Genomic DNA, 25,405 nt, shown 5'->3' with positions numbered 1-25,405 from the left:
TGACTCTGGTGTAATCACATTTTAGCGCTTTACTACAGAGGCCTTAAGAGGCGTATATAATAAACATTTAGTATTAAACAAAAAATACAGGCACAATACAAAAGTGTGCTGCAGTGACATGAAGCTCGGAAACAGGATACTTATAATAAAATATTGTGTGCCCAGGAAGCACATAACTTTAACAATTACTACTGGGATATGATCACTGGTGTCTTATTGAACTATGAAATATTTCGAGACATCCAGTAAATAAAATGAGAATCCTAGTTCTACATCCATAAAATGAACGTTCTTAACTTTATAATATGTAGCGTTACGTAAAGATCCCCCCCCCCCCCCCCCCCCCCCCCCCCCATGAACCATGGACCTTGCCGTTGGTGGGGAGGCTTGCGTGCCTCAGCGATACAGATGGCCGTACGTGGGTGCAACCACAACGGAGGGGTATCTGTTGAGAAGCCAGACAAACATGTGGTTCCTGAAGAGGGGCAGCAGCCTTTTTAGTAGTTGCAGGGGCAACAGTCTGGATGATTGACTAATCTGGTCTTGCAACATTAACCAAAACGGCCTTGCTGTGTGCGAGTAAGCTACTACAAACAGCATAGTGAATGCATTATTGTGGCCAAGATAGACAAAAAGCCCATGCCTACTACAGTAGTATAAGTTTGTATGCCAACAAGCTCTGCAGATAATGAAGAAATTGATGAAATGTATGATGAGATTAAAAAAAATTATTCAGATACTGAAGGGAGAAGAAAATTTGATAGTCATGGGTGACTGGAATTCGTCAGTAGGAAAAGGGAGAGAAGGAAACATAGTAGGTGATTATGGATTGGGGCTAAGAAATGAAAGAGGAAGCCGTCTGCTAGAATTTTTCAAAGAGCATAACTTAATCATAGCTAACACTTGGTTCAAGAATCATAAAAGAAGGTTGTATACATGGAAGAAGCCTGGAGATACTGACAGGTTTCAGATAGGTTATATAATTGTAAGACAGAGATTTAGGAACCAGGTTTTAAATTGTAAGACATTTCCAGAGTCCACATATGTGGACTCTGACCACAATCTATTGGTTATGAAATGTAGGTTAAAACTGAAGAAACTGCAAAAATATGGGAATTTAAGGACATGGGATCTACATAAGCTGAAAGAACCAGAGGTTGTACAGAGTTTCAAGGAGAGCATAAGAGAACAATTTACAGAAATGGGGGAAAGAAACACAGTAGAAGAAGAATGGGTAGCTCTGAGGGATGAAGTAATAAAGGCAGCAGAGGATAAAGTAGGTAAAAAGACGACGGCTGCTAGAAATCCTTGGGTAACAGATGAAATATTGAATTTAATTGATGAAAGGAGAAAATATAAAAATGCAGTAAATGAAGCAGGCAAAAACGAATACAAACGTCTCAAAAATGAGATCGACAGGAAGTGCAAAATGGGTAAGCAGGGATGGCTAGAGGACAAATGTAAGGATGTAGAAGCTTATCTCACTAGGGGTAAGATAGGTACTGCCTAAAGGGAAATTAAAGAGACCTTTGGAGAGAAGAGAACCACGTGTTTGAATATCAAGAGCTCAGATGGCAACCCAGTTCTAAGCAAAGAAGGGAAGGCAGAAAGGTGGAAGGAGTATATAGAGGCTCTATACAATGGCGATGTACTTGAGGATAATATTATAGAAATGGAAGAGAATGTAGATGAAGATGAAATGGGAGATTCGATACTGCGTGAAGAGTTTGACAGACCACTGAAAGACCTGAGTCGAAACAAGGCCCCCGGAGTAGACAACATTCCATTAGAACTACTGACGGCCTTAGGAGAGCCAGTCATGACAAAATTCTACCAGGAGGTGAGCAAGATGTATGAGGCAGGTGAAATACCCTCAGACTTCAAGAAGAATATAATAATTCCAATCCCAAAGAAATCAGGTGCTGACAGATGTGAAAATTACCGAACTATTAGTTTAATAAGTCACAGCTGCAAAATACTAACGCGAATTCTTTACAGACGAATGGAAAAACTGGTAGATGCGGACCTCGGGGAGGATCAGTTTGGATTCCGTAGAAATGATGGAACACGTGAGGCAATACTGACCCTACAACTTATCTTAGAAGAAAGATTAAGAAAAGGCAAACCTACGTTTCTAGTTTTTGTAGACTTAGAGAAAGCTTTTGACAATGTTGACTGGTATACTCTCTTTCAAATTCTGAATGTGGCAGGGGTAAAATACAGGGAGCGAAAGGCTATTTACAATTTGTACAGAAACCAGATGGCAGTTATTAGAGTCGAGGGGCATGAAAGGGAAGCAGTGGCTGGGAAAGGAGTGAGACAGGGTTGTAGCCTCTCTAGATAATAAAATTCATGGAGAAGAAGTAAAATCTTTGAGGTTCGCCGATGACATTGTAATTCTGTCAGAGATGGCAAAGGACTTGGAAGAGCAGTTGAACGGAATGGACAGTGTCTTGAAAGGAGGATATAAGATGAACATAAACAAAAGCAAAACGAGGATAATGGAATGTAGTCAAATTAAATCGGGTGATGCTGAGGGAATTATATTAGGAAATGAGACACTTAAAGTAGCAAAGGAGTTTTTCTACTTAGGAAGTAAAATAACTGATGATGGTCGAAGGATATAAAATGTAGACTGGCAATGGCAAGGAAAGCGTTTCTGAAGAAGAGAAATTTGTTACCATCGAATATAGATTTATGTCTAGGAAGTCGTTTCTGAAAGTATTTGTATGGAGTGTAGACATGTATGGAAGTGAAACATGGACGATAACTAGTTTGGACAAGAAGAGAATAGAAGCTTTCGAAATGTGGTGCTACAGGAGAACGCTGAAGATTAGATGGGTAGATCACATATCTAATGAGGAGGTATTGAATGAAAATGGGGAGAAGAGAAGTTTGTGGCACAACTTGACTAGAAGAAGGGATCGGGTGGTAGGATATGTTTTGAGGCATCAAGGGATCACAAATTTAGCATTGGAGGGCAGCGTGGAGAGTAAAAATCGTAGAGGTAGACCAAGAGATGAATACACTAAGCAGATTCAGATGGATGTAGGTTGAAGTAGGTACTGGGAGATGAAGAAGCTTGCACAGGATAGATTAGCATGGAGAGCTGTCCAGGACTGAAGACAACAACAGCAACAACAACACGTAAAGATCTTCAGATAAGATATCTAAGACAATTACAGAAGGAATTGGTGAAATGCAGAAGTTAAGAAACGGGAAAAGTAGTTGAAATTGTCACAAAATTAACGGTGAGGATATGTGGAGCTACATTATCACAGCCCGCATCTCGTGGTCGTATGGTAGCGTTCTCGCTTCCCGTGCACCGGTTCCCGGGTACGATTCCCGGCGGGGTCAGGGATTTTCTCTGCCTCGTGATGGCTGGGTGTTGTGTGTTGTCCTTAGGTTAGTCAGGTTTAAGTAGTTCTAAGTTCTAGGGGACTGATGACCATAGATGTTAAGTCCCATAGTGCTCAGATCCATTTGAACCATTTTACATTATCACTTCGGAAGATGGATGTGTTTTCCTACGAATTCCTTACTGACAAATTATACTCGCGAAAAGAAAAAGACAAGTGTTATATAGGAGAGCACAACTACTGTGTGGACTAACTATGCAATGTGCACGAAACGGGTCTTGAGGATGGGACAGTGATCGTGAGGGAAGTATCTGTGCAAGCGTGATGTGAATGCACCATGAATCGATGCCCATGGCTGCCGAAATGTTCCGTTCGAAGAAATAACGCTGGAAGATAGAACAGTGACTGTAATCTGCGTGAAACAGAGGAATTAAAATGTCATTCTAAATTCTGGGCTCGTAAAAAAAACTTTCCTTTGTTAGATGTGATGAACGAAGTTTTTGTTGCTTAATGGACAATGTAAACATTTTTATCAGTATATGAAATATTTATTCCATCAATATCAGAACAATCGTTGAGAAAATTTGTAATACTACATTTTATTTGCTTCCAGCGAACATTGACAGTGAATGCAACGGTCTAGAGCTACACCTGCTTAAACAGTCAACTATCAATATAAGAAAATGCAGAATCTCCACCAATTGAAGTCAGCCAAATCTAAACTCTTCAGTGTGGCACTAACAATACAGATCCTGATGCTACCTTATCTCTGATTTGCACCACGCTGAATGGAGTTCTGTGCATATTTATCATTGCACATTATGTGATCTACAGCACCCAGGCATCTATTGGAACAATACAGATTCTGATGCTATCTTATCTCTGATTTCCACCACGCTCAGTGGAGTTCTGTGATCAACAGCACCCAGGCACGTATTGGAAGAGATAAAACTGGGGTGTGATCCTTGAGATGGGTTAAACTCTGATGGGGTCACTTTCAGCTAAGTGTCAACGTTAGTGGTGAAATGGCAGACCATGCTTAAAGAGTCGAAACTAGAGAACTCAGTGATGTTGAATGCTGGGGTCAGGAGCGCAGGCAACACTTTAAGTTGCTCCAAATGTTTACCACAGCCTTCAGGTAGGGATTCTGCGCGGGGCACACCATTTTAGAAATGTTTTTGTCCACAAATGATTAGCTAAGAGATACTTCTTTGTCACACGGTTTATCGTCACGCTGAAACAATATTCGTCTCCAAACAGTGCCTCTACTGTATGCCGTACAAAATGTTGTAAAATGTATTCATATTCGTCGGCAGTTACATGGACTTGAGCCTGAAAAGGTGACGACACCCTAAGCAGGAGAAAACACCTTCGAGCCGTAAAACCACCACCTCCGCCCTTCACTGTTAGCACTACATGTTACAGCCTAAAGTTAGAACCGGGAACGACAGAGAAGAGAAGGCTGTGAGAAGAGGCCAGCCAATCGCATGCTGACCGACCTCCCTCCAGGGCGACAACGCGACAGCAGCGGCCCCTAGGTGGAGACGACATAAGCGCCGCAGCCGACAGGTGGCAACGCACTTCGACAGCAGCTTTGGCATCAGCCACTTCGTTAGCAGCCTTTGTGATCAGCAGTCACTGCAGTTCAGTCGACAGTCTTCTGTCAGTTGCAGTCGCTAGGACCAGAAGTGTTGCTTGTGTTTGTCTACTCTGAAGAAGACTGATTATTTTGCATTTCGCCCTTTGCCTGCGACACATCTGTGTAATTGCACTTGTGGATGATTAAGTGTAGAGTGCTATAAAAACTCTCACATCAAAGTATTTGCACTTGTCTTGTTGAAATAAAACTCACTAATACATTTTGATTGATTATCTAGCAAACCGAGTGTGCACGATTCCTAGACACAACACTACACACGATGACAGTTAACATTCTCCAGTCATTCACCAAACTCAAAATCTTCTATCGTATTGCCACAGCGTACAGCGCCGTTTACCAGTCGAAATCACTCGTTTCCAATCACCCATTGTCCAGCGGTGTCGTTTACATCAACTCAAGCGTCGCTTAGAACTCACTAACAGAAATGCGTGGCTAATGAGAAACTGATCGACCACTGCTTCGCATTCTTTTTAAACTCCACAGTGATTCAGTTAGCTGGTAGCATTGTGGAACTCACGAGCGATTCCTTCTTCTTATTTGATGCGCTATTTTGACAAATTCTCCGCAGTGTTCGACGATCGCTGTCTGTCGGTGTATGAGTTCTACCTGGTCTTGGTTTGAGTGCTGTTGTTCCCTCGCGTTTCCTCTTCGCCATCGCATTAGCAACAGTCGACATGATGTCTGTCGTGGACTTGTCACTCTGGTGAAACGCAGTAAGTAGCTCACATTCGAAGTCTCTGAGCTGCTCTGACCGTCCTATTCTGCTGTCACTGCTCCTCTACTGACAACGCAAATATTTCCAGAGTCTTTTGTACTCGTGTATCCGCCACCCGTGATCTATAGAGGACAATTCTGCATTATACAGGAAAGGCCGGATACTTTTTGTTATGACCTGATGAAACTACAATCGTCCAGTCATAACTCTGGGTTCTTCGATTGCCCTGGGAGAAGGCTGATCGCGACTACAGCATCTGAACCACTAGTTCACTTTACTAGAAGAACGATAAGGTGGTTTACTTTACATTGGCACATTGTGTGGAAAATTAACAACTATGATTGAAAAGAAAAGAATCACTTGATGCACATGATTGCAAAGTCTTCTAGAGAAGTACAAATTCAAGTACAAGCGTTATAGGCCCTTTGCTGTTCCTTTTTCTTTAAACGATTTAGGAGACAATCTGAGAAGCCGTCTTGGGCTGTTTGCTGATGATCAAAACAAATTGCAAAACGATATTTGTATGGTCCGAAAATTGGTAATTGGCCCTAAATAACGAAAAGTGTGAGGTCATCCACATGAGTACTAATAGGAATCCGCTAAACTTCCGTTACACGATAAATCAGTCAAATCTGAAGGCCGTAAATTCAACTAAATACCTACGAATTACAATTTCGAACAACTTAAATTGGAAGCAACACACAGGAAATGTTGTTGGGAAGTCAAGCCAGAAACTACGTTTTATTGGCACGACACTTAGAAAATGTAACAGACCTAATAAAGAGAGTTCCTAGAGTACACTTGTCCGCCCTCTTGTAGAAAACTGTTGTGCAATGTGGGATCCTTAAGGGATACGATTGACAGAGCGTACTGGAAAAGTTCAAAGATGGGCAACACGTTTTGTATCATCGTGAAATAGAGGAGACTGTGTCACTGAACTAATGGATTTGGAACCGACGTCATTAAATCACAGGCATTTTTCGTTGCGGAGTATTCTTCTTACGAAATTCCTATCATCAGCTTTCTCCTGCAAATGCGAAAATATTTTGTTGAAGCTGATCTGCATATTGACAAACGATCACCATGATACAATAAGGGAAATCATAGCTCGCACGGAAATATATACGAGTAACTCTTTCCGTGTGATGTACGCGATTGGAATAATAGATCATTGTGAAGGAGGTTTGATGAACCCTCTAGCAGTCACTTAAATGTGATTTGCGGAGTATCCTCGTAGCTGTAGATGAACAGTTACAAAAGTGTAGTCGCACGTGAGACCTGAATAGCATTGGTGTCCTAACGAGATGATGTGGACTGCTTCATTGGGGGTCACGAACTGCGGCAGAGCGAGTACGTGTTTGGCTCTATATCGACATCCGTGCGATAGCAGTGCGGTGCTGAGAGAGAGGGGGCGTGTCTTCAGGAGCATTTCCCATTCACCAGTGCGGACTGCAGTGAGGGATCGCTTTGTCTTTGGTGTGGCACTGTCAGCTTTGGACAACACTGTACTTTCCATCAGATAGTGTAGCAAGAATTTTATCTTGGAACTTTTAAATTTAGTTCGCGTTTCAAATAACAATATGGAAATTGTGAGTCCGCGTTGATATGAAACACTTTTGGAATTTATTTATTCTCCAAGCTAGTTTCAGCGACAAGTATCGCCATCAGTGAGCTCTTCAAATTTCATTTATTATACATTACAGCATGGTTTTAAGATTGTTGTCGCTTTTTTTCGGCATATTCTCTGTGTTTTCTGTTGCCGTTTTTCTCGGTATAGATTATGTAGTCTACAACAGTGAGCGAGTTCGTTGGACGGCTTGCAGCTATTTTTATACACAGAAAAGCATAACTTTCGCATTTCGTTGATAATCCGAACAACAGCAAGATGGCGTAATATTTTGGATTAAGAACGAAGTGCGAAGGTTATGTTTATGTGTGCTTCTTTCCGTCGATCTACCGATACCTCGATAACTTTGTTGGATATGTCGAGGGCCGGTAGTGATATATTTTTAAATATCTGCGTAAGGGGTTCCCGACGTTCTTGAAGACACAACAGTCCTGCTGCCAATACTCACCTTCGTACACCCAGTCCGCGGCGCCGTTGTAGACCGTTCCCGGCACGCCGTCGGCTGTGATTGCCGTCGGCTTGTCTCCTGGCTGACGCAGATAGAAGAGGTTGTTCTGGTAGACGAACGCCAACGCGTTGCCCACCGGCGCCCATTTGGCTAGCTGCATGCCGTCCTCACAGATTTCGTACGTAGTGCTGGAAGTACCATTGCCGAATGTTAACAATGAAACAGTGTAACTTGAACAAAAGAACTGGGTTGCGTTAGGAGTACCGTCAAACATTTTGCAGACAACGTCGTCCTCTACAATGACGTGCTATCTAAAGGAAAGCTGCACAGATATCCGGTCTGATCTAAATAAGGTGTCGTAGTGATGCGAGAATTAAGTCAATCAACATCGGTGACTGTTTACGTATCATTTATGCAGTTTATCTGCATGTGACGTATACTGAACGGTACTATCATTGGATGTCAAATGTGTATCAAGAAGAATAGAATTGTAAAGGATATGTCTGACTGAAGCGAGAGCGTCACGGAAATGCGGAAAAACTTGATTTGGTAGACATCTGAACAATAAATTTCGTGAACGCGTACATGCAAAGTTTGACAAGTATTAGGCGAGGAATGCACTGCAGTTCCCTACGTATCGCTCCAGTAGGAACAATGAAGAAAAGATTAGATTAATAAATGCACACCGAGGCACTAGCTGTCCCTAGACAGTATAAGCGACTGGAATATGAGGAAGTCCTAAAATGAGGTTCTATGGCAAGTAAGGTCAGCAATGCGCTTCATAGTTGTTTGCTGAGGCAATTGCCTCATTGTCATCCATAGAAAATCCTTCATTGTTTGCTGCCAAAGATCTCCAAGTAACCGAACATAACCATTTCCTAACTTCCTGCCGTATTAAAACTGTGCGTCGGCTGAAACTCGAAATCGGGAACTTTGCCTCTTGCGGGCGAGTCCTCTACAATCAGAGCTACCTGAGAACAACTCATGTCCCGTCTTCACAGCTTTACTTCCATCAGTATTTCGTCTGGTATCTTTCCAACTTCGTGGATGTTCTCAAAAACTTGCCAGACTAACACTGCTCTCCGCAATATCCTTTCATTCAGGAGAACTTCTGTTCAGTTTGGAAGGTAGGAGACGAGGTACCGGTGGAAGTAAAGCTGTGGAGGCAGGTCTTGAGTCGTTCTCTGGTAGCTCAGTCGGTAGAGCAACTGCCCGGCTAAGGCAAACATCCCGAGTTCGAGTCTCAGCTCGTACACAGTTTTAGTCTGCCAGGAAGTAACATATCAGCACACACTCCGTTGCAGAGTGAAAATTTCATTTTGGAAACTAATCAATGATCGGTTCAGTTGGACCAGAGGACCCAGTCCACTCCATGTAAACACTGCGTACATCATTATGAAGACACCACCAGCTTGCACAGTGCCTTGTTGACAACGTGGGTCCACGGCGTCATGAGGTCTGCGCCACACTAACCACCCCATCAGCTCTTAGCAACTGAAATTTAGACTCTTTTGACCAAGCCAAGGTTATCCATTAGTCTAGGGTCCACCCGATATGGCCAGGATAACTGGATAGGCGCTGCAGGTGATGTCGTGCTGTTAGCGAACAAACTCGCTTTGGTTGTCTGCTGCCACAGCCTTGTAACATCAAATTTAACTGAAATGTCCTAAAGAATACGTTCGTCGTATTTCCCACATTGATTACTGCGGCAACTTCTTACAGGGTTGCTTGTCTGTTAGCACTGACCACTCTGCGCAAACACCGCTGCTCCCGGTCGTTAACTGAAGGCTGTCCGTCACTGCGTTGTCCATAGTGAGAGGTAATGCCTGAAATTTGGCATTCCCGGCAAAGTCTTGAAAATGTGGCCCAAGAAACATTGAATTATGTAACGATTTCCGAAATGGAATGTCCCATGCCTCTACCACCAACTACCATTACGAGGCTCTTAATTCCTCCGTGAGGCCACAATCATGCGGGAAACTTGAGAACATGTGCCAGCTCTGTCAATGCACTGCCATTTTGTACCTTGTGCAAGCGATGCTACTGCCGTCTGTACATGTGCATGTAGTTATCCCATCCTTTTTGTCACCTCAATGTCTTGTGAGACACTCGATTCAGTCATGAAGTTATTTTGATCTTCTGTATACAGCCGAGTGAGACGGAGGAAACACACTTCTCTAATACAGGCAACAAAACTGAAGTGCAGAAGGCGAGGGGCATCCCCTCCACCTTTATTTTTTATGAGCTGAAAAAAGCTTTTTTAATGAAACAAAAGTTTTTAACTTTTCACGTATTATTCTTCATAGCTACATATTCATTTCTGAACTTTGTCACCCTGGAGACGTACGCATTTCTCCCTACGAGATACCAAATACCGTCATTTTAGTATTTTTGACTTTGCTGATGGAGTGACAACCTTACCTCTTCTTGCAATGCTTCATCACTACACTACAGAAGCGAAGTCCTCGGAGATGTTTTTAAGTTTTGGAAACAGGCGAAATTCAGATTGGTGCAAGTTCCTGTCCAGGAGTACGAGGCCAGAACAAAGAGATTCATGCCGGAAACTCTATTTCCACCAAAGACGACAAAGATCTAGCATCGGTTGGTATTGTAGCTTGAAATTATTGTAGCTGTCTTGAGAAAGAACCACAGTCCAAGCGCTAACAGAGTGCACACGAGCTCAAATTGTTGTAGGGAAGGGAAGCTGGCTAGAGCCGGAAATGAGTTCAGCCGAAAGATAGATTAAATACAGTTTGTGGTGGAGCGTTTTTATTGCTGTCAGACGTAGTTTACCTTGTAGTGAAATCGAGAAGGAAGTTACTGTGAGTCAGTATGGGTAGAGGTTATACTTCACGATCAGAATGAATAAATAATTGGTTCGTTTTACCGATCCACTGACTCGGGTGTAACAGCCGCTGAACAGTTCACAGAAAACTATAGTCTCATTTGAAACAGGTATCCCACTCATATAGTATTGCATTTAAAATCTGTGGTAGGCATAAAACGTCGCCCCAAGTTGAACTGAATTCTTTCTCAGAGAAGCATTTCGAACAATTAGATCAGGTGTCCACTCGAAGTGTGAATGGTTGGGGAAACATTCTTTACGTCTTAGCAAAAAATAATCCTGAATAAGTAGGGAGCATCATGACGGATACAGGGATTAATGAGCAGAACGCACTTATAGGGAGACTGAATACCGTACCATATACAGTATCGCTCAGAAGTATTTTCTACTTGTTTATCTACACGCGGAATCGAAACAAACTGGTTGTTACGCCAGAAAACTGTGACTTCACCGCGGTTAGGTGTATTGATTACTGAGTACAGGTAGGCATGGGTTTTAGCCGTAAGCATCGTTTCCAGGGGGCTCCTAAGTGTAGAACGAAGTGACCGCAAAAAATGCAGAGACTGGTCAAAAATTCTGTGGAGTGTTGAAAACAAGTTTAATCTCTTCTTCTGAGACGAAATACGGTATGTTCGACGGCCGAAAAAGAAGACGAATGACAGAAAGTACCACGTACCCACCATAAAGCAACGGAGGTGAAACTGCCGTGGTGTGAAGCTCTTTGTCACGAAGTGTCGTAGGTCCTCTCGTCGAAATTCATGGGGGAATGGCTAGTATGAAGTATGATGAAATGTTACCAGATCATATAGTACCTTATTGAAAACTAAATATACTTCGCAATTGGCTATTCCAGCGAGGAAACGATCCAAAAACACTTCTGGCTTTACGAAGATACCTCTGAAGTAGCACAAAGTTAAAGTAATCGAACAGCCAATCCAAAACACAGGCTTACATTGCACACAACATCTTTCAGGCGAGCTGCATCGTCGGGTTCGCCAACAAAGTTGCACCAACAGATAATCTTTCTTCAAATAGTTGTGTGGTCATAGGAAGAAGATTCCCCAGCTGCGATTGGCAAAACTCGTGGATTGTATGTCATCCAGGTGTGCTGCAGTATACAGGCAAAGGGCTATACAACCAAGTATTAAACTGAGAACATCATCCGTCAAGACGTCATTATTGTTCCCCATCTTTTCCGTTTTAACAAAATTCTTTTGAGTCTATGTAATTTGTGTGTTTTATTATTGATGCAAAAATTAGAATCGTGTAACGTGAGTAACAAAATAGTACACTTAATAAAGATTTGATAACCTCTTTCGTTTAAATTTTTCTTCTAAGGAATTTTTTTCCGCCTTTTTTGCGTCTACGAAATACTTTTGAGCGATACTACATATATTCGCTTGACGCCTTTCTAAGAGGCAATTTCCACTCCTTCCAATCTGCGTATGTAGCGTAGCTCAGCTGGGGTTTGAATTCAAGAAACGTTTCGACGGCAATTTACACCACATACATTAATAAGAGATAGTTCTAATCCCTTATGGCACACAAAAAACGGGTCAAAACACTATTGCAGAAGCAATTAAAAAAGCACGTCAAATTTTAAAAAAAGGCAAAATTCCCATCACTGTCTAAGTTTTACAGAAGCTCGACATTTAGCGTTAATTTCAATACGAGTTGCTTTTAATAGTTTCCATAACAAAATTGTGCCTCTAAATCTGGTATAAAACCCAAAGAGGTTCTGGTCACATGTAAATTATCCCTGCGGCAAGGCCACTAAAGCGGAATTACTAAACACGGTTTCCAAAGCTCCTTCACCAAAGAAGACGTCCGCCCCCGGTAGCTGAGTGGTCAGCGCGACAGACTGTCAATCCAAAGGGCCCGGTTCGATTCCCGGCTGGCTCGGAGATTTTCTCCGCTCAGGGACTGGGTGTTGTGTTGTCCTAATAATCATCATTCCATCCCCATCGACGCGCAAGTCGCCGAAGTGGCGTCAAATCGAAAGACTTGCACCAGGCGAACGGTCTACCCGACGGGAGGCCATCGTCACACGACATTTCAAGAAGATTAAGTAAATATTCCGGAATTCGAATCTGAAACAACTGTCAACATCAGTAACTTAGATGTAGATATCCTTGTTGTAGTGAATCAGCTTAAATCACTTAGTAAGAACAAGGCTTCGCGTCCAGATTGTGTACCAGTTAGACTCCTTTCAGAGTATGCTGATACAACCGCTCTACACTTAATCATATTCAACAGCTCGCTCTTCGAACGATCCCGTACCTGAAGACTGGAAAGATGCACTAGTCACGCCAATACCCAAGAAGGGAAATAGGAGTAATCCGCTGGATTACAGACCCATATCACTATCGTCGATTTGCAGTAGTATTTGGGAACAAATATTGTGCTCGAACGTTATGAATTACCTCGAAGAAAACGAATTACTGACAAATAGGCAGCACTGATTCAGAACATATTGCTCTTCTGAAACACAAGTAGCTCAGTCTCAGCTTGACTGCAATCGACAGGAATGCCAAGCTGATTCCATATTTTTGTGTTTCAGAATGCTTTCGACACCGTTTCTCACAAGGGTCTTCTGACCAAATTGCGTCTCTAAGGATTATCGCCTCAGTTGCGTGACTAGATTCGTGATTTACTGTCAGGAATGTCATAGTACATAGAAACTGACGGGAAGTCAGTAGAGCAGAAGTAATATCTAGCGTTTCCAAAGATCCAAATGGCTCTGAGCACTATGGAAGTTAACATATGAGGTCATCAGTCCCCTAGAACTTAGAACTACTTAAACCTAACTAACCTAAGGGCATCACACACATCCATGCCCGAGGCAGGATTCGAACCTGCCACCGTAGCGTTCGCGCGGTTCCAGACTGAAGCGTTCCCAAAGGAAGCACCGTAGGTCCTCTGCTGTTCCTGATCTACATAAAAGACATAGGAGACAATTGAGTGCATATGATGCAGTCATATACAATCTTGGTCTTCAGATGACCAAAATCAATTTTAAAATCATTTGGATGTGGTATCTGCATGATGCGAAAAATAAGAATTGATTCGAAATAATGAAATGTTTGAAGACGCCCACGTAAGTACTAAAACAAACACTAAATTTCTGCTACACGATGAATCATACAAATCCAAAGGCCGTAAATTCGACTAAATACTCAGGGATTACAACTATGAATAACAAACTGCAACGAGCACATAGATAATGTTGTGCGTAAAGCAAACCAAATACTACAATTTATTGGCAGAAAACTTACAAAATGCATCACGTGTACTAAATAGAATGAATACTCTAGGGTTGTACGTCCTTGTCTAGAGAACTGCTATGCAATGTGGGACCTGCAACACACAGGATCGACAGAGGATATCAAAGAAGTTCAGAGAAGGTCAGCTCGCTTTGTATTTTTCGCGGAATGGATGAAGAGAGTGCCATGGATGTGATTCGTCACTTGGTATGGAAATCATTAAAACAAACGCGTCTTTCGTTGCTACAGAATCTTCTTATGAAATTTACATCACCAAAATTTTCCTTAGATTGGGAAAACATTCCATCATTGCCCACGTACTAGGGAGAAATGATAATCATGATAAAACGATGGAAATCAGAGCTCTCACAAAGATTTAAATGCTCGTTCTTCCCGCGAACTCTTCAAGAGTTCAATGGTAGATAAACAGCTGGAAGGTGGTTGGACGAACCTTCTGCCTGCCACTTGATTGTGAATTGCAGATTGATCTTGTAGATATAGATGAAGGGAATAATGAATTACGAGCAGATTCACACTTGTACTTTAGAATGAATAATGGGAACAAAGGAAGACTGGGTTTAACGTCCTGTTGACATCGAGGTCGGACAGTGTCAAGGACGGGGACGGAAATCGACAGCTCCCTTTCAAAGGACCATCACGACATTTGTTTTGAGCGAGTTTAGGTAAATCACGGAAAACTAAATCTAATTACACATTGGTTATATAAATGTGGTGGTTAGCATTGTTGTACTCACAACAGACATTCGCCATAATCCGTGGCCTCTATGTGATCTCCCTGCATTACTGTCGCCGCCCTCCTCACAGATGGATGGTGTCTCCTGGGTTGTAGCGCTACCACGAAGAGTTTCCTTCATTTGGACGGATAGGTCGCAACCGCATGGACTCTCATAGGATGAATACGGTCGATGTTCCAGTACCCCCATCGCCACATACGTAGGTCCTCCTGTACGGAAGTGGCCGTGTGGCATCGTGCATTGCCATGAAGGAAGATGGGATGCAGCCCATTGGTGATCCACATACAGCAGGGAGGGAAGGAGCTCAATCGTCATGTTGTCCATGGGTGATATCCCCCGAATGGGGCCGGTCTTTAAGGACATCCCTGCCATCCCGAAATACTTTATTAACCCACCTCGCCTGGCAATGCTGCATCACCACACCCTCCACGCCATTCCTGTCCGCCGCGACTACGTGCCACTTCGCTCTTGATCCGTGCGTGTTGTTCGTGCTCCCTAATCATACTCTTAGGGCGCTTGAACTGGCCTCCCGCATTTTCAGAAGGTACACACTGCAACTGACTCTAACACATCCGCTGCCGCTCACAGCACTATTGCAAGTGACCTTGTGCTAGCAGCTACACATAGCATGCACACCACTGGATGCGCATGTCTCACGTTACGGCAGTGTTGCCACCACTTTTAATCCACCCCTAGTAGCTACAAAATGTCTTTCTGCCAACGGTTTTAAAAGCTGCATCATCTGAGTTCCACATTAGTTTCAACAACTTTTCAGCCTATGCCTCTGACTATATCGTTTCTTATCCACTGTACACCTTGTAATATGGTACAAATTACTTTGACTATCGTTGTAAGTGAAGAAGAGTATGCACACGAGAGGCAGATACTTACTTTTCCTGAACGCTATAGATGGTATAATTGGCCTCTGAGGAGTGACGATATACCTGTAAACAAAGAGAGTGAATATTTAAAATACATTACTACTACAACACTATCAAATCAAATCGAATTTCCTGTATAGCTGTGTGGAGAAATACATAATGTTCCCTAAAAATCATTGTTAGTCATCTGATTAAGATGGCATACTGTATACCTTTGTTTTTATTAAGAACAAACAAAGTTGCCTACACGAATTCTTGATACTGAAATCCTGCAAACTCTTCGTCTTTTTCCTACTGAGATAATTTCGTAACGAGTCTGGTTTTAATAGAGAAACCTAGGCAGTGCTGCTTTAAGTCACCCACCCACCTCCCTTCCCTCACACGCGAGCGAACACACACACACACACACACACAACACTGATGCGTCTCAACTTTATTAACATGCACGTGATTCATTTCTGAACTTACTTTTTAGATGTAAATTAGTTCTTGAATTTTGCCTCTGGACTCAGTGTCCCTTCTGATTTCCTTCTTTTGTCATAGAAGTATCATGGAAAAGGTAATTTTTCAGAACACCTTAGCGCTCATCAGATTTTCACGTGAGAAACGCATTTTGCTACTGTAAATCGTTGCCTGGTGTTCATGTGATCAGAACCTGAAAAGCAGGTGGATACACCGTGCTCAAAGGAACGTACTGATAGCATTTCCCAAGATCGCACAAATGTGACTACGTTAAGGAGAAAGGGCAGAAGACAATGGTGTATATCGCCTTGCTCGTGTTGGAAGCTCCTTTTGACACTTTTTCTGTATTTGCTATTTAAAATTTAGTACCTTTAAATCTTGACTTACGCAAAAACCAATTTAAAAAGAATTGTTTTACCAAAAGCAGAGTTTGAAAAACCCACATTTTAAAGGCGTGTGGTTACAGTCGGAAGTGTGTGTGTGTGTGTGTGTGTGTGTGTGTGTGTGTGTGTGTGTGTGTGTGTGTGTGGAAGTGACAGAATGTAACGAGTAAGTTCATGTAGAGGCACAAAAAGGTGCGAGTACTACAAGTGAATAATAAGCTAAGTACTGTGTTCATTTCAATGGTAACTAGAACCTCTGACGTAACTGACAAAGGTGGTACAATTGGTAATAGCTCTGTGCATGAACATTTGACACCATTAATCTAAATCATCAGTGACTATTCGTAATTCAAAACCAGACCCAATTGTTGTTTGTTATTTAAGGTCGACAGTGACGTCGAGATGATGGGAGTGAAACTCTCAACATAGTTCGCTGTCACGACAAACAGGACACATTGTTGAAATGATCTAGAAGCCATACCTTCAGAGTCTAGAGGATCGATCAGTACACTTTCGACATAAAGTCAATGGCATTCAATAGTCGAAAACACAGTGCATGCTACTCACGCAATCATTTATTAATGATGTCCAGCCACATTCTAAAAAGATAAAGCTGTTACGTAGAAGAATGATCAAGTGACGATTACATGGTGTGTGGCGGTGGATAAATTATCAGACAGTCGTTACTTCGATATGACGTTACGGCAATAATTGTGCATGCCTTCCCCCTACCTTCGCCTTCTACTAGAGCCAGAAGACCATTTTTGATGTTAGCCAGAGGGCGATAGAGAACATACTGGCCATAATTTTCAGTCTGCAAGTTCACATTACTATTTGTGCTCACTGATAGACAATGTTCCTATTTACCATTTACTCAGCCGGTCACGGACTATACCTATAAATAAAAGTTCTGAATTTCAATTGGTCGATATATTCTGGAAATAGTTAACACAAAATGTACGTCTTAGAGTTGTAACTAATACCTCTATCGGAAACAGCATTATTAACCGTTCAGAGGCGACCTGTACAGGAAGTTCAAGTAATATGTTCTATGGCCCTGACTTCTAATCAACATGAAAGTGGAAAATAATTTTGCCACTTACCACGCGGTATTGTCAACATTATGGGCGGCACACAAGCAGTTACTTCAGTGAAACCTACGCTATCCGGGACGGTGTATAGTTCTCGTGAGTTCAGTGTCTACTATTACCAAGAAAGCATTCAAGTGTGCCAAACTCTAGCGCCATTCGAGGCTCAACGCACGCGGGTGTTTGACTGACGTTGAAAGTTTGATATCTCGTTGTGAAATATGTCCAACCACTGCCTCTCTGGCTTTATTTAGGAGGCGCAGCGCACAGCCAACCAAAACATTTGCTATCAAGCACAGACAGCAGTATCTAAACGACCACTTTCTCGGACACGTACTTATTAATAGCACTGTCGTTTAATAATTTACGGTCTTCTTAATTTTTATATAAATATAGTTGTTACATGTTTATACAAGAAGAGAATAGAAGGTTTTGAAATGTGGCGTTACAGAAGAATGTTGAAGATTAGATGTTAAGATCACCTAACTAACGAGGAGATACTGAATAGAATTCTAAAACAAGAAATTTGTGTTATAACTTGATCACAAAAAGGGATCGGATGACAGTATACATTCTGAAGCATCAAGGAATCATTAATTTAGAATTTGAAAGAAGTGTGGCGGGTAAAAACCGTAGAGGGAGAATAAGAGATGAATCCAGTAAGGAGAGTCAGAAAGATGTAAACTGCAGTAGTTATTTGGAGATGAAGAGGATAGAGTAGCGAGGCGAGTTGCATCAAACCAGTCTTCGGACTGAAGAACGTAACAAACAAAAACATTTTAAAAACCATTAAACAGCGCTATGCTAGACTGAAGGACGTATCCAACAAGATAAACCCGGAGAGGCCTAGTCAAAAATAGCTAATTTAATATAGTGTAACACAGGGATAGAATGTTAAATAAATAATCAAACTGAACGAAACAAAGTCGTGCCAGTAGGCCAGAACGGTGCAACGGCAGGACCACACACACTAAGAAGTATACACATTTGAACAGAATTCACAGGTATTCCCCCGCAACTTCACCGCAGGAGCGCCAAGCGGGAACATAGGCGGGCACTGCAGTGAGACTTTTACACAGTGATTGTGAAGGAGACACAAAGGTGGCGCTCAAAGCAGTTATATGAGAGTCAGAATATTTAAGGCTTAAAAACATCTAAAAATGGTTGAATCAGTTGAAAGAAATTGAGAGGTACAATTAATCAAAACATAGTTGAGTAAAATGGAGGAGGGTATGGGTGCGGCAGTATATCAAATGGAACTCGCTGCTATGTTCCTCTAACCACTTCTTCACACTCCCGGCATTGTGAAATGGTGCATTATCTCGTAGAAAAATGACACTGCTATCGAAAAACATGATCGTCATGAAGGGCTGTACGTGGTCTGCAACCAGTGTACGACTGATGGCCGTCATGGTGCCTTACAGGAGCTCCATAGGATCCATGGATGCACATGTGAATGTTCGCCGGAGTGTAAATGAGCCGCCGCCATCTTGTCTCCGTCCCACAGTGCATGAGTCCGTGAGCTGTTCCCCTGGAAGACGACGGATTCGCGCCCTCCCACCGTCATGGTAAAGAAGATATTGCGATTCAGAAGGCCACGCAACGTTTAGTGCCGATGGTGAAGTGCCCGTTATAGCTGCTCGTTAGGAGCGTTCGGTGCACTGTGTGTTCAGACACACTTTTACTCTGCGCGGCATGAGAGACTGGTGTTCCACCACAGTTCGCCGCCTTTCCTGTTTTACCAGTCTACCCAGCCTACGACGTCAGACATCCGTTATCAGTGGACGCCGCCCAGCTCCCATGATGACTTCAGGCGGTTTCACACTGGTTTCGCCACGTGCTGAAGACACCACAAAACTCCTGTGACACCCAACTCGTGTAGTTTCCGAAATGCTGATGCCGAGCCTCCGGTTCATCACAGTCTACCCTCGGTCAAACTCTGCTAGATCGCGTACCTTTCCCGTTCTACACACGGACAGCACGCTCACTGAAATTCCAAGCACCTTGTGTGTGTCTGACTAGCAGTCGTTCCTGGCCAGGTGGCGCTGCAACCGCTTGGACGGGTTTGTATCTATAGTAGATCGATGGACATCATGATCTGGCTATCAGTGTTCTTGTTATTGCAGTGCAAAAGTTATTCGTTTTATTGTTAGGTGGTATTAGTATGCCGCAGTCATGAGTTTGATTTCTTACTTTCAATATTATTTACCTCAACTGCACCAAACATACAATTAACTTTTATTTTCAAATTTAAGCTGATTTTCTAAGGAAATATACTTTATCTGACTGCAGTGTGGTCGACCATGTATCACTGTAAGTATGTCGAAACTCAATTCTTAATTATTGTATAGACCTAAATTTGTGGGTTAGAGTAAATATATACATGAGTTAATTATTCTTCGTCATTTTGGAGTTGTGTAATTTAATAGAGTTTTCATGGTTCAGGCACTTTTTTAATAGTGCCTGTATTTCAACAAGCAAGTAATATATGTACAGTTTTCCAGATGAATCTTGAATGTTTGTGTGTAAGAGACGCCACAGCATTTTGTTCAAACATTTTTTACACAAAGTACATCAAAATTCAGTTCTCTGCTAATCACTGGATAGGTCAAAATTTGTATAGTAGAATGAACATCTGCATATGGGAGTCATTTTTATTTATTGTTAATGGAATTTAATAGATTTTTTCATGATTTAGCAGTTGCTCAGAGCTGAGGTAAGGCTTCTCTGCGGTATATATCACAGATTTCGTAGTGGCCACTGGGAGTGGTAATTGCTTTTATCAATATTTCCTGACGCAAGGTCGAATGTGTGATGTAAGATTTACATCCTTATTCTTGTGTCCTTCCATGAACATATCCAGGCTGTTCCTATCACTACTCATTTCTGGTATGCCCATAAATTTAACGTTTCCTTTAGGTAGGGATCATGCTCATATAATTTTTGATGAGTGTACTTTCATTGTGTATATTTAGTCTATATGTAACATGTTTGTCCAATTTATCAATCGTATGAAATGTTTAAGAGAGTATGACAGCCTATAGAGGGCCAAATATCTCACGAAGTAAGCGTCAAACGAAAAAACTACAAAGATTGAAACTCGGCTAGCTTGAAGGGGGAAACCAGATGGCGCTATGGTTGTCCCGCTAGATGGCACTGCCATAGTTCAAACAGATATCAACTGCTTTTTCTTTTTCAATAGGAACCCCATTTTTATTACACATTAGTGTAGTACGTAAAGAAATATGAATGTTTTTTAGTTGGACCACTTTTTTCGCTTGGTGATAGATGACGCTGTGTTTTATTATAATTGTTTAAGTGACGTAAATGAAAAAGTTATCAGGTGTATTTTATCAAATCCATTACGACATTCTGATCTCATGTGAGCCAATAAATAAAGCAAATCACTTAATGAAATAAGCTTCGTACATCAGTAGGAGCTGTCGTCTAGGCGATGGCGGAATGCTAAGGTTGTGTTTGGAGTAGTAGCTCGCAAGTAACCGGAACTCTAGGGTTACTAAGTGACACTACGCACACCGACAGAGATAAAATCTACTTCTACTTCACGGCTGTCCTCCTTGAGCCATATGACACCAGAGATATGTCGTAAAATTTCTCTTCTAAGAAAGTACACAAGATCAACGATAACCCACAGCTACTGACACATAATAACGTAGCAGTCTTGGATCGGAGGAGACAAGAAGTCCGGCAGTTGTCACTATAATTTGACGATTGACAATTTCTGAATGCAACACTGACACGAGCACTACCCACCGTAATATGTAAATTTCTATATCACAGACAAGACTTATGCTTTCAAGCAGTCAAGCGAAGTGTGGACGACATTAAACAGAATAGCACTGGCCATGCCAGAAACACCGACGCACTCCACAAATGAGGAGAGATGCCGTCTACGAAATGTGACTGCAGAGCAGAAAAGCAATCAACCCTATACGTACTCACATCACATCAAGCATAGAAGGGCCTCTTCACCGATTTCATTTTGTGACCTTATATTTGGCTTATGAGCATGTTTGTTTGTAAAATGTCCCGACACAATAATGCGGCAGCCCGTCATAAACCCAAATAAACTACCTTAGTAGCGCGAATCGCTACGAGACCTGCAGCAAGAGCGGCAGTGACGTGCTTGAAGATACCGGTAGGGATATCCAGCCATGTCCATTCCAGTGCCGTGTCCTGAGCTGTTGATCCATGGCACCAACACCCAGATCGAAGTGGTCCCATAGATTCTGGACTGGATTTTACTCTGAGGAGTTTGGTGGCCAGCGGAGTACGGTGAACTTATCCAGCTGCTCTCTGAAATACGCACGCCCACCGTGAGCTGTGTCACACGATGCACTCTTCTGTTGGTAGATGTCATCGGACGAGGAAAAACAAATTGCTTGTAGGGGGTGGACATGATCGCAAAGGACAGATTCTTACTTGTGTTGCACCACTGTGCATCGCATAATGACGATAACGTTCCCCAAACCGTAACTCCCGCTCCTCAGGCTTGGATCCTTCCGAAGATTGTTGCAGGGGGTTTGCTTTCGTACGTTTCAAGCCGTACACGCCAAAGGCCGTCTGTCTGGTAGAGCATGAAACGTGATGCATCTGGAAAGGCTACCTGTCACCACGCAGTGGACATACACTTGCGGTTATAGCCTTACTCACCGCTGTCCAATTACATTAATGCGGTCGCCTGTCATAAACCCAAATACCCAGCCTTTGCGACGCGGACCGGTATGAGACGTTTAAGTTGAGTATCAGTGGCATGTTGGAAGAAACCTAGCCGTTTTGGAAATGCTTGCACCATTAGCTTGAAAGCCAATGATCGTGCGCTTTTGGACATCAGACAAATCGGTCCGTTTCCGTATTACGTTTTGCTCTTTGAACACAGGCGGGAGCCACATTAACGTGACTGGACCGTGTTGTTACAATTTGTTGTTTTCAAAATGGAAATACTGATTTTCGCATGGACAGGGATCGCAATTTTGTGCTTTTTAAGATGCAGTTTTTCACAGCGATGTAAATCTATCTTTAAAATACCTTAATGATTTCACTTCTATCGCTTTTTTCTCATAATCTAAGCTAAGCACAAATTGAATAATATAAAATTTTACAACTGAATCATACATTTTATATGCGGTTTTAACGGCTTATAATTAGTAAATTGCACTAGAATGGTATTTTTGACGGTTAGTCGTCATGGAATTTCCGAATCAGAGATTTAGCATAGGTAGTCTATAGATCCTAAATTTGCTCCTGCGGGCGTAAGACAGCTGATGTCAATTATTTTGGACTTTATTGGCACTAAAATACCGTTTGTCGGTGTAAGAAGAGAGGGAGAGGAGGTATGGTACTCTTTGGTTGCAAGGCTTGCCCATCGCGAATCTGCGACAAGCTACCGAGGACCGCTTTTTTTCTTTTAGTCGCAGAAAACCGACGTAAGCACTCCATGTGTTTCTTGTTTAGCCGGTCGCTGCAGTGCCTGGTGAGGTCCGTGCCCTGAAATCCTGTCGTACCGGCACTGCTGGCAGCCAACGCCCTGTTCCCCTCGGCTCAAGTAGTTCGGCAGCTTCCACATTTCGACTGTCCCTCTAATTATACCCGTGTACTCCTATAGTTGTTTTGGAGTACTCGGGTTTCCAGAAACGTTGTGCGTTACCCACAATCGCGCTATAGTGTCCCTCTGTCGTGCTGTCCCAACCGAAAGTAGCACTGTTGCTGATACTTCATATCGATATACTGAGTCTTCCATTGATAGTGATCGGGCCAAATATCTCACGAAATGTCAAACGAAAAGACTACAAAGAACGAAACTTGTCTAGCTTAAAGGGGGAAACCAGACGGCGCTATGGTTGGCCCGCTACATGACGCTGCCATAGGTCAAACGGATATCAACTGCCTTTTGTAAATAGGAACCCCCATTTTTTGTTACATATTCGTAGAGTACGTAAACAAATATAAATGTTTTAGTTGCACCACTTTTTTCGCTTTGTGATAGATGGCGCTGTAATAGTCACAAACGTATAAGTACGTGGTATCGCGTAACATTCCGGAGTGCGGACGGTATGTGCTTCATGATACATTACCCCTGTCAAAATGGACCGTTTACCAATTGCGGAAAAGGTCGATATCGTGTTGATGTATGGCTATTGTGATCAAAATGCTACGTATGCTGCTTGGTATTCTGGGCGACATCATCCAAGTATCCAGACCGTTCGCCGGATAGTCACGTTATTTAAGGAAACAGGAAGTGTTCAGCCACATGTGAAACGTCAACCAAGACCTTCAACAAATGATGATGCGCAAGTAGGTATTTTAGCTGCTGTCGCGGCTAATCCGCACACCAGCACCAGACAAACTGCGCGTGAATCGGGTATCTCGAAAACGTCGATGTTGAGAATGCTACATCAAAATCTATTGCACCCGTACCATATTTCTATGCACCAGGAATTGCATGGCAACGACTTTGAACGTCGTGTACAGTTCTGCCACTGGGCACAAGAGAAATTACGGGACGATGATAGATTTTTTTTGCACGCGTTCTATTTAGCGACGAAGAGTCATTCACCAACATCGGTAACGTAAACCGGCACAATATGCACTTTCGGGCAACGGAAAATCCACGATGACTGCGACAAGTGCAACATCAGCGACCTTGGCGGGCTAAAGTAGGGTGCGGCATTATGGGAGGAAGGATAATTGGCCGCCATGTTAGCGGTATTGAACAGCATGTTTCATATTTCATGACAGGTGGATTGGTCGTCTAAGCATCATACCATGACCCGCACGTGCACCAGATCTGACATGTAATCACATCGGTTCCTCAGTGGCATTTACTTTCTGGTTTCGAGCACTCCCATAGCGAAGGCGGTTTCTAATTTCACTGCGGGCGTACTTCTCTAAGATGTATTTGCCGCGGCGCCACCGTGGCGTTCAACATACAACGGAAATTCACGGTGAGACCGCCTGTCGTTTTACATCTTAGTGCGGACAAAGTAAATAAACATTCGTGTGATTCAATGTTGACAGTGCTATTGGGGATTCGGCTGCCTTAGTATTCAATCTTTACTTTTGTTTAAAATTTCTAAAGCAGATGCCAGTGGTAATTTGTGTGTCCCTTGGATATTGTTACTATCGATAAAAATTCCCTGCCTAGGTGGGGGCTTACGTTGGTCTATTTTTGTGCATAGTCCTCTCGGCTGATTCTCTATTTCGTAAATTCTCGTTTTTTTCTTAAAAGTAAAAATAAAAGGAAAATGGGGAGATGTGGTACGTCGTACTACACTCAAGAGCCACAGAAACAGGTACACTTGCCTAATAGCATGTAGAGCCCCCGCGAGCACCTAGAAGTGTCGCAAGATGACGTGACATGCAATCGACTAATGCCTCAAATAGTTCTGCAGGAAACTGACACCATGAATCCTACATGGTTGTCAATAAATCCATAAGAGTATGACAGTGTGGAGATCTCTTGTGAACAGCCCGTTGCAAGGCATCCCAGGTATGTTCAATAATGTTCATGCCTGGGGAGTTTGGCGGCCAGAAGTGTTTAAACTAAAGAAAGTGCTCCTGGAGCCACTCAGTAGCAATTCTAGACGTGTGGGAAGTAGCTTTGTCCTGCTGGAAGTTTCCAAGTCCGTTGGAATGTACAATGGACACGAATGCATACAGGTGGTCAGACAGGATTCTTACGTACTTATCTGTCAGAGTAGTATCTAGACGTATCGGGGGTCCCATATCACTCCAACTGCAATCGTCCCACACAATTACAGAGCCTGCACCAGCTTGAACAGGCCCTGCTGACATGCAGGGTCCATGGATTCATAATGTTTTCTCCATACCCGTACTTGTCCATCCGCTAGATACACTCTGAACAGGCAACATGTTTCCTGTCGTCAACAGTCCAATGT

General features: G+C 42.7%; 1 protein-coding gene across 1 annotated transcript in view; it reads right to left on the bottom strand.

The window, feature by feature from the left end:
* The window catches only part of LOC126272661 (venom dipeptidyl peptidase 4-like), a 317,380-nt gene that overhangs the window by 153,913 nt on the left and 138,062 nt on the right, over positions 1 to 25,405 (bottom strand). Inside the window, exons 6-7 of the mRNA XM_049975673.1 lie at positions 15,564 to 15,616; positions 7,810 to 7,997 (exon numbers count right to left, since the gene is read on the bottom strand). Of these exons, the coding sequence (XP_049831630.1) occupies positions 7,810 to 7,997; positions 15,564 to 15,616 (241 nt within the window). The remainder of the gene's footprint in view (positions 1 to 7,809; positions 7,998 to 15,563; positions 15,617 to 25,405) is intronic.

This window comes from Schistocerca gregaria, chromosome 5 (assembly GCF_023897955.1).
Source record: "Schistocerca gregaria isolate iqSchGreg1 chromosome 5, iqSchGreg1.2, whole genome shotgun sequence".
Taxonomy (NCBI): domain Eukaryota; kingdom Metazoa; phylum Arthropoda; class Insecta; order Orthoptera; family Acrididae; genus Schistocerca; species Schistocerca gregaria.
The sequence above is the reverse complement of the archived record's forward strand: the minus strand, read 5'-3'. Positions and strand labels throughout refer to the sequence as shown.